This window comes from Rhipicephalus microplus, chromosome 1 (assembly GCF_043290135.1).
Source record: "Rhipicephalus microplus isolate Deutch F79 chromosome 1, USDA_Rmic, whole genome shotgun sequence".
NCBI lineage: Eukaryota > Metazoa > Arthropoda > Arachnida > Ixodida > Ixodidae > Rhipicephalus > Rhipicephalus microplus.
Genome location: NC_134700.1, coordinates 291,366,242 through 291,383,670, shown reverse-complemented (window position 1 = coordinate 291,383,670; position 17,429 = coordinate 291,366,242). Strand labels below are relative to the sequence as shown.

Here is a 17,429-nt window from a genome sequence, read left to right as displayed (position 1 = left end):
CATCTCTCATAATCATATGGTGGTTTTGGGACGTTAAACCCCAAATATCAATCAACATCAATCATTTCTTCCTCTTCTTTTTCTGAGCTTTCCGCTCGTTCTTTTTTTCCCTCTGTTTATTTCTATTTCCTTCTTTCTCTGTTTCCGTATTTTTCTCTCATGCACTCGCTTTTTTATCGTTATTTCTCTTTCTTGCCTTTCTGTCTCTCCCTCTCTATTATTGACTTCCTATCTACTTCCTTCTTTCTCTTTATTTCTTTCTCGTTTTTTTTCTTTGACCCCTTGTCGTATTCTCTCCCTAATTCCTCCTTTATTTATATGTCATGTTTCACTCTCTCCCATCCTCCTCACCCTCAATTCATTTTACCACGGCAATGCTATATAAATATATATTATAGATATGTACGGCTAACGAGCCTGGATAGCTGAGTGAGTCTGACACTCACCTTAAAGGGGCCCTGCAACACTTTTTGAGGATGGTCCGAAAACGCTGCCGATCTGTGGTATAGGCTCCCGACAACACGCGAGCCAAATATTATAGCGCAGTACGCGGACTAGAAATCACAATAAATTATCAAAGTCAGCTAAAAATAGCTTTCTCTTCTCTCGACAAATCACGGAATAAGCCGCCACAGCCAGGATTTGATCACGCGACCTGCGGGTCAGCTGCCGAGTACCTTAGCCACTAGACCACCCCGGTGGGGCTTACCTCTTTTTTTTTTTTGCTTCCAAACAGAGCTGTTGCATTCCATGCTACAGAAATTGGCGCACGTGTTCTGGCAGTTAAGCAGAATGTGACGAAGAGACCACGTGCTGGTTCATGACAATGATAGTTTTCTGTTGATGACTAACGGCGCAACAAAATAGTTTACAGCTTCTCTGCAAGACCCGAGAAGAACACGCAGAGAATAACCGGGTGATGCGTTAAGTTTTCTCAAGCTCCGTTGATCAACGAAGGCGCTACAATGTTCCATACAAAGCTTCCTCGGCCAGACATTTAACAGACATTTATGTCTGTTAAAACAATCAAGTAGTATGACTCGTGCGCGTGGCGCCTATGTAGCCTTTGGAAACTTAGTTGCAACGCGCTTTCGGTTACATTCATTAAGGTGATCTTGTAGGCGTCCGACCTTGTAGACATCAGTACCTGACGTTGCATTTTTTCTCGCGCATTCAGACACGTGAGGTTTACTTCGGATAAGCTAATTAGCAAACGCTCATTAGTTGCGAAAAAACTTCCTGATCTTCCCGTTTCAGATGTAAAGTTGCGCGAAGCCTCATTATATTATCCAAATGCACAGGCCGCTTAGTCGTTCTCGCATCATCGCTTCCGAAACAAGACATCACTGGCGAGGGGCCCGAAATGCGGGCCCCGTTCCGAGCATGTACTGAGGCCTGATTCTAAGTGATATCACATTACTGCAGACACGAACTTTAGGATCTCGTTATCTGCGAGCGCTTGGTAACCCTGCGGTATTAGATAACTGCGGTCTCGTTCTTGCAGAGTTGACACGGCTGTGACCCGAGCACATGCGATATTCACGGAAGATGTTTCAACGCTCATAGTTGATTGATTAAGACATCTCGGCCCCGACGAAAGTCAACTAAACTGCACCCGCAGGACATCTTTCGCAAGCTAGCATCGCGCACTCACAATTTATTGAAAGCCTTTTCGTATTAATGTCTACCGTTGTAATTGTAACGCATGTCGTATTCTGGAAAAGTTTCTGGCATGCGGGAAAACAGAATGTTTCCGGTGTCACTGAATATGCATATAGAGTATGAGAGGTGGTGCTTCAAGAAAAATTTGTTCAGTGAACGCTTCGGTTCACTAAAGTCTCTGACCTTGGTTTTTTCGCGCAACGCCTAGCTGGTTCTGACATGGCTTCCGCTCCACTACCCTCTCACCTGTCTCGCCGCCACCCATGCTATATTACACATGGCAATGCTTGTTCTCTTTTTTATCGTTTTTAAGTTTGTGTCTTTCTATCTTTTTCTGCCTGATTGTTTATCTTTCTGTCATTTTTTCTGCTTTTTTTCTCGTTTTTTCTCTCTTGTTTTCTTTTTTTACGTTTTTCTTTGTCTCTGGATTCCCTCTCTCTCCGTCTACATTTGAGTGTTTTATTTTTTCTTTTTATATTTGTTTCCCTTTTTTCTACGTCTATCTATGACTCATGCAAACATCAATCATAAGAGCTATGATATGTTAAAGTGGGTCAAATTGCATCTGTTTTTTTCAAATTACCCAACACTATCAATTGATGTCCTTTTTTGTTACATAGAAAACAAAGAATCACATGAAATTGCTGAAAGTCACAGGCCCTAGCGTGAATCATAAATTTATATACTATGCATGTCTTGTTTCAGTTGCTTTACTTTCGCTTTTTAATTTTGCGTTTTCTCTGGGTTTTCTATAGTATTTCTTGGTATGCATTATCTCTCTTTGTTTATAATGCTGCACTCGACACTTGACATTCATATATTTTACCAATAGAAAGTTCTTCCATCAGTTTTCGTAACTATGAGACATGTGAATGTCATACATATCATTATTAATATCATTTCGCACGTAATCAAACTTGATAAGCTTAAACTTGGAAGTGTAGCCTGCACGTAGGGCACTAAAACAAGGCAAAAGAGAGTACGTAACCTTTCCCCGCTGTTCTTGACTTCAGAATTATTGCTTATGGAAACAGAAGAAAAGCCGCTTCAAAGATAGAATGAAATATCACGAAAGTGAAATTCGGCGGATCATCCGCTAAGCTATCGCTCTCGTACGCAAGTATGTAGAGCAATGAGCCTGGCAACACCGGGAGGGCAACTGCCAAGCGCTTATTTGTTTTGGTATGCAAACTACACTAGCCATTCGTTGCAGCCGTGCAGCATATAGAAAACGTGGGCCAGCGCACCGGTCGAAGAACATATGGGTGGCGCCCAGAGTGCATGGTTCACGAGGACGATATGCAAACATATAAAAATGGGCATTCCAGTATGCGGGGATTTCGCAAGCATTCTCTTGGGCACACCTTCGGAGCTGGGATGCGCTTTCGAGAAGAGAGAGAAAAGGAGAGATCTGGTGCACTTTTTCGATATCGAACGAGATTACACATGGGAAAGTGAACAGGGCTTGTTGAGTTGCGTCACGCTGATCTTCGCACACGTATACATTCCTTCGATTGGTTTAGCCGTGTTCTTCCCCCGCTACTGAGCTGTTCCCGTGGGGACCTAATGCTAAACAGAAAGTGCTTGCTTGCCGGATATAGCTTTGCTCATTTGGTTTACTGACTATACGACGTCCTATGAAGAGGGGTGTGTAAATGCAGAATTATAAACATTTGCATTTCAATATGGCCCATTCGTGTCTATTCATTCGTATGGGTCGATCCCATCGAAGACTGCATACTTATGTTCTTAGAATCACGTGAATCAGTTGTAATATAATATTTCACTTCGTCACTCACAATCGTGCAAGAGAGCATGTAGAAAAAGAAAATACATGGTGTACTTACAAGTCGTTGCAAGAAAAACCTCATAAAATGTGTAGATCGCAATTTTTAGTGCTGCTGAAGTTTCGTCGTATTGTAAGTAAAATCTAGCTGCACTTGGGCATCCCACTTTCCCTCACACGTTCACACACACTTCTATACGAGGAACGCACACCACTAGCCACTAGATAAAACACTAGCCATTAGTGTACATGTAGGTGTGCTGCAGTGGCGTAACGCGAATATGTGCGATAACCATCTTCTCATAGACAACTTGCTTTGCTGTATGTTGGAGTATAATTAGTGTGAAGAAAACAATCACTAGAAGTAAATCGGAAACACTTATGTATGCAAAGCATAGAAAGCTCCTTCGTCTGTACATGGCCAGCGATACTTCATTACAGAACACAAGATCAATGCACTAAACAAGCCCCAGATTATGAAGTCGAAACTTTGTCTCCTTTTCTCTTTCTGCACATCCTTCACATGCAAATTTCGCATTTCGATTTTTTTTCAGTGTAACGTAGTATAATAAGTATTGAACGTCCTTGCCTTTTCGTCCCTGCCTTTTCTCTATCTCTTGTTACTTCCTTATTCTTCTTCTCATGCGATATATTTTATTATCACCTTCTTCATTCACAGCAACACTCACTCAGAAGAATATTGCACACACTCTATATGCTTATCAAGATGCCAAATCCAAGTTAGGAACCTGAAAGTTAAAAAAAAATGTGCATAAAATGGTTTTTTCTTTTGCCACCTTACGAAATAATAGATAATATATTTTACCATGTTGTGACTCAGTATATGCTGCAACGCTCATACCTGAGTCAGCAGGTCAACAGTGTCGGCTTGCTTGCGAGGACGCGCAACTTCACTTTTCGATATGAAATGAATGACGTGAGTGTCGATATATTCGTTAGGTTGGTGACGGAAATTTAAATGCCATTTTTTCGTTCCTTCATTCTCCTTGTCTGTCTCTCTCAAACTTTTGCACTATTCGTCCGTCCGTCTATCTATCTATCTATCTATCTATCTATCTATCTATCTATCTATCTATCTATCTATCTATCTATCTATCTATCTATCTATCTATCTATCTATCTATCTATCTATCTATCTATCTATCTATCTATCTATCTATCTATCTATCTATCTATCTATCTATCTATCTATCTATCTATCTATCTATCTATCTATCTATCTATCTATCTATCTATCTATCTATCTATCTATCTATCTATCTATCTATCTATCTATCTATCTATCTATCTATCTATCTATCTATCTATCTATCTATCTATCTATCTATCTATCTATCTATCTATCTATCTATCTATCTATCTATCTATCTATCTATCTATCTATCTATCTATCTATCTATCTATCTATCTATCTATCTATCTATCTATCTATCTATCTATCTATCTATCTATAGACGCTTTGGCCATGGACACTACCGAAACGTCAATACAGCTACCTTTACCTTGTGCGTCAACAACACACATCGCGTCTACCTCTACCCGCGCGCGCGCGCGCGCACGCACACACACACACACACACACACACACACACACACACACACACACACACACACACACGCACACGCGCGCGCGCGAGCGCACTAAAGCGACAGCATGAGGGGAAGCGAAGTAACCAAACTTTCAATCATGATTCTCTAGCAGGAACGACAAGGTACAGCGTTAGAGTTCAAGATAGCCGCTAAACGCACCTGCCCGATGCACGGAACTTCCGCTCGAGTCTTGCTTCCGCTTTGGACGACCTGCGTCCGACCTTGAATTTCGTTCAGAGCTATCTCGCTGGCTCTTCGCATCAGCAGCCCCGCTGCCGCCATGCTCTGCCGCCAGAGGGCAACCACGCGTAGCTTATGCGAAAGCAGGTGCGCAACGAAGCCACTGCAACGCTGCCCACTGCAGTTCTGGTCGGGAAATGGTTTGCATTTGTTCAATGAACGATTGCTCTATGTCGCTAAACTGCGTTTTCCTTCCGGGTTTTTCACGCGGTGGTGCCAGACGCGTTGAGCCAAGTTTTGGGAAGCGGTAGAAAACCTGGTAACGCCCGAGAATTTAGCCAGCCGGAATAAAACAGCATTATTAAGGTGGCTTATCTCATCCTCGGAAATATAAACTCGGAAAGAAGGTTGGTTGTTAGAAAAAAAAAGGAGATGAAAAGAGGGCATCAGTTGAGAGCAAGGTGGTGTTCACGGAACATTGCTAGCTGCTGCGGTCATGCGTGGTGTTGCATCGCAATTAAGCGGCCGTGTTATCCACGCCCTTCACTCTCTCAATTCAAACGCGTCTGCCTTCAAGCGTTACGTAACGCTTGAGCAGAGACGTACGAAAACAGGCACGTGGGCGGTTGAAGGTGCACCTAAGCACTGAAGCGAATGTGAACGACTAACAAACGTTTACAAAGGAGCATTTCACTTTAGACGGGTCCTAATTGCACGGTGAATTATGCAGCTTTCTTTACTACTGGAGGGGCTATCTTTACGGAAGCTATACGCACCGTATGGTTTTGCTGTTAGCATTGATAATTGTCCATTTACACGTGCATTTTAGGCTGGGCTACCAGTTATTCACATTTGTGTTGAATAAAATCGGAAATAGTGTGCCTTCTTGCTTTTATGCCAATGGGAAAATGAAAGTTCTCATTCTTCCCATTAGAACACCAAATAACGAAGAATGTTGTCATGTTGACATGCAAATGTAGGTCACAAAACTTGAATAATAATAATAATAATAATAATAATAATAATAATAATAATAATAATAATAATAATAATAATAATAATAATAATAATAATAATAATAATAATAATAATAATAATAATAATAATAATAATAATAATAACAATAATAATAATAATAATAATAATAATAATAATAATAATCAAAGATGACAGTCACGACAACCATGTCATCAATCACGACGACCACAACAACAACAAACAGGAAAAGTAACCAATAAGTCCATATCGCAAACAGCATAACGTTGGGTGAGCTGGTACATAGCTTAATGAAAGAATAGAGCCACAAACACAGAACCAGCATCCCATCCTGCTATCTTTTTCTTTCCCTCTTTGTTCTCTGTTGGCACCAGCAATCTTCTATTCTCGGACCATAGCTGTAAATTCAGACCCTTTACGAAAACAAAAGACTGAAAAGAGAACAAAGTCTAGAGTGGCGCATGTTCGTTGCTGGACGAAGCATGTATATCCTGACAAGATGTTCACCTAGAAATGTCTGAAAGTCGAAATACATTGTGAGGAACTTGAGAGTGGCTTAGTCGAACAACTGGTAAAATAAAGGGGGTGGGGAGATATCGCAGATGACGCAGGTTGTACTTAATGCAAGCGTAGTCGCGATGGCATGAGCGGGATCACTTTGAGGACGTGTCGTAGAAGAAGGAGCACGTACGAAAAATGAGAGGGACACGAAGAAGTTTGGGAGAAGGACCCGACACGACGATTCTCGTACCTCCCACCTCGAATAGGCTCGCGAAGAAGAAGAAAGGGCAGAGCAAGCGATAGTGCCTCACACGAATACGCAGGTCTAAGCGACCCGACAAATCGGCCGGTGGTATATAGTGCTCGCTTTTCACCGATGGGACACGAAACTCCACTTGTGTTCGATCGTTTCGCACCGAGACGCCCGATGGCACGGCGAGAGTGTGAAGGCTGCTTTGCTCTGCTTGGCCCAGGCCTTCCTTCGCGGTGAAATGCAGGCTTTCTGGAAGGCATCAGGAAATCACGTAATACCCGGTGAAATGAACTTCGTTAATTAAGAGCTATGTTTTTTTATTATGGGTTTCAGAAAGACCTAATTAAAAATACCTGCAGATATATAAGGTCTCAGAAAAGTACAAAGTAGAAGCAATGAGCGATGTTTGTTCACTGTAGAATGCGCTGCTAATCGCAGAAGCCATAGAATATTGATCAGAGAAGCTAATGTGTCGAGTTTTGTAAAAGTGAATCTACCGAATTTCGGTGCAATACACCTCAGGTGAGTTTTAGAACAAACAATATATGGCAGCGTCTCCTGCGCCGCGCGGCGCAGCAGCGAGCTCAACACAGAAGTGGCTCCTGCGCGGCACGGAAGTGACGTCACTTTAAAAAATAATAACTCAAGATATTTAAATGTATAAATTATTGTATATAGCAATAATCCTACAAATATTTTACTAAGCAGGTGTATGACGAGTCAGTTAACCTATATTTGTCAATTGAACAGATATTATAAGTATTTAAATTACAGGGGGCGCCATGGGCATGGCGGTTGCGAAAGGTAAACCGTGAGAGGTGGTAGGTGCTTGCGATGTGTGTTCGTGGCGAAAACTTCGACAAAATCGAGGCCATGGCCTAGGCCGCCCACAAGGAGACCGCAGACTCTGTGTCGTCGCTGCTTCACGTGATTGCTGGATGCCCCGTTGAACCTGTTGGTTGGAACTAGCGTGGCGACCCACCGCGCCACAGCTTCATCTGAGTGTGTGCGCCATGAAGTTTCTCAGGATGAAGTGCGGATTACAGTTGTTGGACGTACTGCATTTTCTAGATTGCAATGTCAAGCGTGGTGCTGTCAAAGGTGAAAGTGTTCTTGCGGCCGAGTTTTGCTTGTCGCGAGCGGCAAGGTCGACGATGAAATAAATGCTTTCGCACAGTTCACGTGTGACTGACCCGACGCACATGCATGAAACCCCAGTGCGTCGGCGAAGTGTTCATACGATGGATGGAAACAACTTTATTGTAGTGTTCTTACGAAGCCTATCATCCCCGAAGGCCAGAGCTACTGCATTGCCGGCTCGTTTGTTAAGTGCGAAAACGTACGGCCGTTTTCATCCGTTGCTACGTAAATGCTCCCGTGCTGTCACAGGCCATGCGTGTTATTCAGCAAGACAGACAAGCTGTTTTGTAGTTAGATGAGCTAACGCCGTCGGCACTTCCCCTTGGGCATCGTTTATCAAGTGCTGATCGCCTAGACCGTTGCTGTGGCACGTCAGTATTTTGAAGCGGCCTCCTGGTTACCTCGTCAGGTGATGGTACACTGAGCGACACAAAAACGTTTCCTAAGACTACGTTGCAGTGCACCTTTTTGTCATCGAAACTTTGATAAACCGTGGATATCAACATTCCTGATACGGTGCAAGAGAAACTAACGCAGCCAGCTGCATTTGAGTTTTTCGTGTCCTTTTGCATCTTGCCAATTAAGAGCAATAATTCGCAAAACACTTTATCATAATAAATATAACCAATTCTACAAGCCAAGTCATCAAAGCCAAGTCATCAAACATCCAATAAGAAAGAGTCTGTGAATAAAACCACCACCAGCAGCAAGTCAGGCTGACGGGAGGCCGATGAGGAGGCGCAAATGTTAAAATAATACATGCGCCAACAAAAAAAGTAACAAATACTGCAATAAGGCTCGAACCACCGACCTCACGAATTCTCAATGGGCCGCTTTAACCTACTACGCTACAGCTGCCAATCGGGTTGGAACGATTAACAAGCCGGTTTCGTATTGTTGTCACACTGGACCTAACTAACCTTTTTTTCTTACTTTTACGTTTGGACGTAATGTTTAATTGATTCTATCCTTACGTCTAAAAGTACCGCTAATCACTCCGACTATTCAAACAAAGCGCCTAAGCGGAAAATGCATGACGTCACTTCCGTGCGGCGCAGCAGCCGTTTCTGCGTGGGGGTGGCTCGTGCGCCGCGCGGCACAGCAGTCTCTGCCAAAATATAATAAATGTTGTACTGGTTATTTTGATTTGATTGATATGTGGGGTTTAACGTCCCAAAACCACCCTATGATTATGAGAGACGCCGTAGTGGAGGGCTCCGGAAATTTCGACCACCTGGGGTTCTTTAACGTGCACCCAAATCTGAGCACACGGGCCTACAACATTTCCGCCTCCATCGGAAATGCAGCCGCCGCAGCCGGGATTCGAACCCACGACTTGCGGGTCAGCAGCCGAGTACCTTAGCCACTAGACCACCGCGGCGGGGCCTGGTTATTTTGAAGTATGTGGCTTTCCTTCTTTTGTGGGGTTCAGACTCAATGCATTTGGCAAGAAGCGAAAAATGGCCATATATATATATATATATATATATATATATATATATATATATATATATATATATATATATATATATATATATATATATACCAAAAAGTGGAGGACGGGCAAAACGAAAACTTTTTATTTTTCCTACGTTTCAGCCGGGGACCAGCCTTCGGGTTGCCAATATAGTTTTTTTTCCCATATAGTTTTTTTCTATATAGTTTTTCTATATAGTCATATAGTTTTTTTCCCCTGATGAAGGCCGGTTCCCGGCTGAAACGTAGGAAAAATGAAAAGTTTTCGTTTTGCCCGTCCTCCACTTTTTGGTATTTTTTCCACTGGATTCAAGGACACCTTTTAATTATATATATATATATATATATATATATATATATATATATATATATATATATATACCAAAAACAAAAGTGATGCTGGGTCCGGGAAAGATTATTCGTATAGGAAAGAAGACGCACGTACGAAGTGATTGCATTGCAAATCGCTTCGTACGTGCGTCTTCTTTCCTATACGAATATATATATATATATATATATATATATATATATATATATATATATATATATATATATATATATATATATATATATATATATATATATATATATATATATATATATATATATATATATATATATATATATATATATATATATATATATATATATATATATATATATATATCAGAAAGAAGTCATTTTATGTGCGCGCACGTGGAATATGCTAAATTACACGCGTTTATCTAAACGCAGTACTAACTCTTCTTTTATGATAGACTCCAACATGATGGCTGGATTTCTCTAATGTTTAATACCAAACGTAGCAACTGTTCATAGCTAAACAGTGAAACCGCAGATCTGATAGTGAGAACAGTACCAAGCCTGGAGCTTGGCGCACTATGCAAAACAAGTTAAAATGAACACGCCTACAAACTAAAAAATAGCTTATCATACTTCGGCTTATATTGAATTTCAAGCGAGGAGCGAGCACAAGTTCAGCTTTTGTTTTCAGTTATAAACACCCACGTCGTGCGCCTGCAGAGTGAATATCACGCCTGCAGAGTGAACACTCAGCTGCACCAGAAAGTTGCTCGTCACATCTGCGGCATTACGAACCGCTAAAGAGAGTCGTTATTATATGCGTGTATAGTAACATTCTTTAACAATGTATTCCATGAAGTGCCTCCAGTAAGAAATTTGCAAGGCTGCTGATTGAGCGGCGAGGAAGAAATGCAAGAAGCAAAGAAGAGACGTTGCCGACAACAGAGATCGTGGGGTCTTCACAAATAAGAACGGGGGCAATTACCGATGCGCACAGCATCTCTGAAAATAAGCAGAAAAAGGCAAGAAATGTGAGTTTGTTAAGAGATTGTTACAGGTCCCCATTCTTCGTTTTGCTGCTAGCGTATTGCTCATTGCATGCTCTTTTGCGGATTGCTTCAGGCGACGAATGCTTCATGTTCCTCTCGCTTTCTTTTTTCTTCTGCGTTTACCTTCAAAATAGATAGGAACGTACTTATTAATTTTTAACTGCGTATTGATGTTTCTTATTTTGTTATATTCTTCCAGCTCAAGAAATCCTGGATTGAATGCACCTTTCAGAAGAGGGACTGCACCAAGTTTATACCGAGTAAAGTGGAACCAGAAAGGCAAGTGTTCGATTTGTTTTGTAAAAATGGAATGAAAAGAGTGCGCTCTGTAAAGCGGCGAGTGTACATGCCACAGAATAGCCGATATGTTAGCGTTAGCTGAAAATTCCCCCGTCAGTACTAAGTTTTTCTCTTGTTTGCCCCACAACAGAGGATGCAGTGGTGTGTCCTAAGTGTGCCAAATTCCTAACGTGTTATTTGGGCTGGTTATCTGTATGCTTTCGCTTATTGCTCTAGTAGAGAAAGGTTCATTCTTATATTCTCGAAAATATTCACTAAATAAAAGTTCTTAAGGTATATAAATTAGCCCTCTTGTTGGCATAAGATTTTACAGTTAGAAATGCATGCAAGTCTTGAATGTTACCATATGCAAGACTACAAATGTTGTATGCCGGAGAAAAGAGAATTTCAAGCCCATTTATGCACTTCAGCAAAAAAACAAACAAATTAAGCTTTGAAACTTAGATTTTCACCTTCATACATTGAAGGCAGTACCGTAATCTTCTACTTTCCTCATGAAGTGCGATATAATGAAAACAGATGAAATCGCGATGAAGCAGATAGAATACGATTATTCGGGTGCATGCCTGGCCTGTTATTTGGCAACTACTTTGATGCATTGCGCTTGGCACTTGCATAGCGAATGTACTTCACCTCACCTGTTCTGCAGGGTTCTTTCGGCATTACCTCGGTAAATTACCGCTCATGCTTAAGGTGCAACGCCGCGGAGGTCGGCGAAACCCTTTGCAGTAGATGCGTTCGCATGAAGTGGTTAGTACTAGTTTAATGATCTTACCACATGAAATATAATATTATTTTCGTCTTTATGGCAATAGTACCTGAAGATGTTTTCTGCCTTACAAACAAACAAACGCCGTTATCATGTGTTAGTGGCTAGATCACTTAGCATGTATTGCTATCTGCATTGTGGTATGCCATTTGCTGCCCATCGCGGTGCGTCACCCAGAGGAGGAGGTAAAACAGTATTGACCAATGAATTCAGGCGCGTACGTCCCTATTCTTTTTTTTTTCGCTCACTATTTCTCGCCTGCCCTTTCTTACTATCTCTTTATTTCTTTCTGTATTTTTATCTTTTTACTTCCTTCTCATGTATGTCTTTCTCTTTCCTTCTAAGCCTTTATTTTGATATTGCTCTCTGTCTCTCCCTCTCTCTTTTGTACATGCTCTATGGGCAATCGAGTTTTTGTATACCACGCGGGAGAAATCGCCGTGGCGGTGCAGCGCACGCCGAGCGCATGTATTAAGGCAGATGAAGTCGACTGAGCGGGCGCGCGTCAACTTGACGACTGGCGCAAGTGTTAGGGTTGATGAAGAAGACGACGAAAAGAGACATCGCTGGCATGATAATTTTAGGTTATTGTGACAACAGGCAAACTTCGGTCAGCCACAACGGCTTCGCTGTAAAAAGTGCCTTCAGTGCTTTCCTAGGCCGGTGTCTTAAGTAATAAAATGGAACATAGTGAAGAGCTTAAATTTTTTATCATTTTTCAACAAACGCTTCAAACGCTACAAAGCCTTCTAGAAGCGAAGTTCCTTAAGCCATGGGTCGTTCCCTCCTCCGTTTGTAGTATAGCCGTATCTAGTTTATGACTCGCTCAATAGATGGCGTCATGTGTGTATGTCTTTGGGAATGATATAATTAGATGGTGTTGATGGTCTTCACAGCATATCGACGGAGAGAATGATTATGAGTGGCGTGAAGCATCCATCCGTCCTTCCGTGTGTCCAACCGTCCGTGCGTCAGTCCATTCCCCCGTCCATCCATCCATCCACGCTGCTGTCCGCCCGTGTGTCCGTACGTCTGTCTGTCCGTGCATGCTTCCGTCCGTTCATCTGTCCGTCCTTCCACCCGTTCGTGCGTCCAGCCGTCCGTGCTTCCGTTCGTCCGTTAGTTCTTGCTTCTGTCCGTTAGCCCATGCGTCCATCAGGACGTCCGTGCTACATTCCGTCCATTCGTCCGTCTGTGCTTCCGTCCATTCGTTCATACGTCCGTGTGTCCGTGTCTCTGTCCATCCGTCCATCTGGACGTGTGAACGGATGGGCAAAGAGACAGAGGCACAGACGACTGGACGGACGGACGGACGGACGAACGGAAGCACGGATGGAGTGACGGACAGACAGAAGCACGGAGGGACGGATGGACGCTTCGCTGCACTAATCATCATTCACTCCGTTGATATGCTGTGATTTTTTATAGCTAGCTTTGACCAGTCAAGTTACGGTGCTTGGTTTTAATAGAGATAACGCCAGCCGTTTATAGTGAAACAGTGATGTCACTGTGCATATGCGTTGACAACATGCCTTATTGTTATGTTACTTTTTTTTCATTCGTCCTATCAATCTATAGTGACTCAACACTGAATCTTAGGACGCCATTGCCAGGTTTTAACGCATTAGTACCGAATAAGCCAGCGTGACAAACGAATGACTCTTCATTTTCTTTACATATCATCCCCACCTGTGCATCTTCGTCATCTGGAAATATCATCACCAGTGTGATTTAGCTCGAGCCTGGCTGAATAAACTGGTTACTCATAAGTGGTGGAGGTGCTAGCTACTTACGATGGCTTAACGACAGCCGAAGAGAGGCCAGGCCAAAAAGAACGGCTTAGTATTTTGTCGTAAGTCTTGTCACAGCCTGTAGGTGACCAGTGGTTGGATCATTATGAAAAGCTTCGAGAACTTCACGTTGCAGAGAACGTGGGATGACGGGTACCCACTTGTTGCCATCGACGTCAAAAACGTAGCGGTACAAAGCGCCACCATCAAACTAAAATTGTTTAAGTCATTGGCGTAGTCGGGCGTTTGGAGAAGTAGAGGCGGTCATGTGGTCAACAATGGTGCGGTGCTATGGGTCGACACGTTGTTGTGAAACGAAGATGGCTTGGGTGCCTGGTGATGGTGAACTTAGCACTGCGATTCGAGAGGTGGTGCCGTTTTGTAGTAGTGATGGTGAGTGGCCTCCGCTGAGCAGAAGACAGCGCCATAGAGCAACAGCATCATCATGCTTTTTCCCAGATCTGTAGGCGACATCTAAATCGTACTCCTGCAAGCGAAGCACCCAGCTACTGAAGCGACCCGATAAGTTTTTCAGCGATGAAAGCCAGCATAAGACGTTATGGTCGGTAACGACAGTAAAGTGGCGGCCATGAAGATGTGGTCAAAATATTTGCACTGCCCAAACAATAGCCAGTCACTCCTGCACGGTGATTGCGTTGTTCTTTTTCTTTTTCGCAGCGGTAATGACACCACTTGCGTAAGCAACCACGCGTTCGCATAAGTTGTTGTCGTCGCGCTGCAGGAGTACAACACGTAGAATATATATATATATATATATATATATATATATATATATATATATATATATATATATATATATATATATATATATATATATATATATATATATATATATATATATATATATATATATATATATATATATATATATATATATATATATATATATATATATATATATATATATATATGTGAGATATAACAGGCAGCAATGCCAAGGAATGTACTGGGAAAGTCATTAAAACCAATTGAATGTAAGTAAGAAGAAAGAAAAGTGGATGAAAAAACCTGCTCACGGCTGGTTATTTTTTCATCCACTTTTCTTTCTTCTTATTTACATTCAATTGGTTCTAATAACTTCACCTGTACATTCCTTGGCATTACTGTCTGCTAGATCTCATTAATATTGTGTTAAAACACGGAAAAACGAGCCCTTAGGTATACACTTCTTTCCCTTATATATATATATATATATATATATATATATATATATATATATATATATATATATATATATAGTCGAACCTATTCCTCAAATAACCGTGTACTGTTGTAGGTGTGGGTGCGGCGAGCTTCTGGGCGGTCACACCCTGTCGGCGAGGCCATCCCTGACGTCCCAAGGTGGCCAGGCACAGCCCCCCGAGACAGAAGAGCACTGGTCCATTTCTAGGCACACAGACGTGGCACCCACCAACGCGTTCGGCACCATCGAGTTCCAGGGCACATCGCACCCGCTCAAGGCGCAGGTGACTGTTCTTTTGTAACGGGCTACGCAGAAAAGCCTTTATGCAAGTCTATTGCACATGATAACTTTTATGTGAATGTTCTCAAAACGTCGCTTTTGTTTTCGCTACATAGGGATATAACTGATTAACCAATATAGGTGTCTACACTGATTTTCATATGAAGTATAAAATGACGTTCTCTATGGCCATTGACGTTCTCCATGGACAAATTATACCAGTCTTCCAAACAAGGTGTCACTAAGAAATTCAGGAACACTTGTAGTATCGGCGAAGTGAAGCAAAGCGGAGCAAAGCGAAGCTCTGTGCGTTTGTTTGCCGTGCTGCTTTCTCTCTCTCCCTCTCTCTCTTTCTCTCTCTCTCTCTCTGGTTTTTCTTTTTTTTCCTTTTACTTTTCTTCCTTTTTTCTTATTTTTCTCTTTTCTTTTCCTCTCTTTCTGTATTCCTGTTTCTTTCTTTCATTTTCCCTTTCTTTTTCTCTTTTATTTCTTTCCTTCTTTTTTTCAGTGTCATTGCGCAACGCTCCCTCAGAACTTCTCTTAGTACACGCCGGGAATAAGACCTTCATCGATGTGCTTACCAGTGAAACAATTCAGTTACTACAGGCAACTACAGCACTCATGCATTCGATTACATGGAAAAAAAAATCACACGTGGCAACTTCAAATGGCACGTGGCCTCGGCAAAATGTACCTTTTTTATATCGAAAACGGCTAATCACTAACAAGCCAACGTTAAAACATCAATTATTGGAAAGCGGCGCATACAAATACGCGTGCGACCAGGGCACTTTTGAGGGCCGCATTTCTGTAACTTCTACAGCCCCGTGTTTCTGACGCGCAATGCCGTGGCTACAATCTGAAGGAGAGAATCGAAAATGTAAGGGCTGGTTTTCTTTGTTAGACACAATAATTATAACTAACAAACAGGGACGCCAACAAAAGTACGGTTTCTTCTTTTTTTTTTTGTAACAACATCACTTGTACTTTAGTTGGCATCATTGTCTGCCAGTTCTAACTACTATTGTGGCTACCACAATCGGTGTTAGATAACTAGCTTCACCTAAAAATAAAAAAAATGGTCGTAGATAAAACATACTCTTTTCAGTGCGCCTCAAATGAAAAACTGAATTGCAAAAAGCGAAGCGTGTTGGCGTTTGGTGACGTAAGAGGCAGTCTTGTTTCGCGTTCATCGGGGCATAAAATGTGATGGTGTGATTACGGCGTAAATACTTCTTGCGAGGACCGCACCAACATTTACAGCCGTCTAGAAGATCTTACAACACGATGGTGATAAGCTTACAGTTTCGTTCGCTAAAAGTAGCGAACGAACTTACGAAACGTGAGTGAGGCTTCTCCGTCGCGTTATTCACTTTGCGCTCACAGCTAATCTTCTTTCGCAACTGCGCGCACTGTTTAGGACAGATCTTAAGGAAAGCGTATTAACTGCAAAGAAAGTATCAGTGCCATGCAAAAGTTTTTTATATAAGCTGTTCCATCACAAACAACGAAGGAGCGAAGACAGTCTGGCGAGCTTCTGAAAGGATATGACGCCCCTGAGTGAAGTCGAAAATCCGCAACCTAGACGAATAAGGATAACATAAAGAAGAAGAAAGACCAAAAAGAGCAAGTACAGAAAACGGCAGTAGGACTTGATTTGGTTTCGAAATTGCACTAAGCTTCTGCATGTAGAGGCAAGATTACTTCCTGAACGCAGCAAGGAGATAGCGAGCAGTTTTTATAGTAAAGGTACCATCGATGCACTTTTCGTAACTGACTGAATGAATGCTTCGTTGGTTGTCTTGTTATCAACTAATTCAATAGTGGACGTCTTTTTCCTTTGTTTTTTGTTACTTTTTTGTATGCTATGTACTTTTGCAGGCTTAGAAACCTTTCCTGCCGTTTTATGCCGAAACGCGAACCTCTAGTGTTCACGCACAGAAAACAATGATGCGGTGAAAAATAAAAGGCGCACCATTATATTTTCTTTCTTTCATTGAAAGTGCTTGTTTTTTATGTTTTCGTTTTCCGAGATGCGACTGCAACGAGAACAATAATTAGTTGAACACCGCTTTTTCTTGTTGTTTAGAAAAAATGAGGCAGCCAGTGAAAAGCTGGTAAACATTCCAGA

At 41.9% G+C, this 17,429-nt stretch overlaps 1 protein-coding gene across 1 annotated transcript in view; it reads left to right on the top strand.

The window, feature by feature from the left end:
* Positions 1–17,429, top strand: part of Trpm (transient receptor potential cation channel, subfamily M) — a 145,339-nt gene that overhangs the window by 75,364 nt on the left and 52,546 nt on the right. The window contains exons 2-3 of the mRNA XM_075868926.1: positions 11,156–11,235; positions 15,113–15,302. Coding sequence (XP_075725041.1) covers positions 11,156–11,235; positions 15,113–15,302 — 270 coding nt within the window. The remainder of the gene's footprint in view (positions 1–11,155; positions 11,236–15,112; positions 15,303–17,429) is intronic.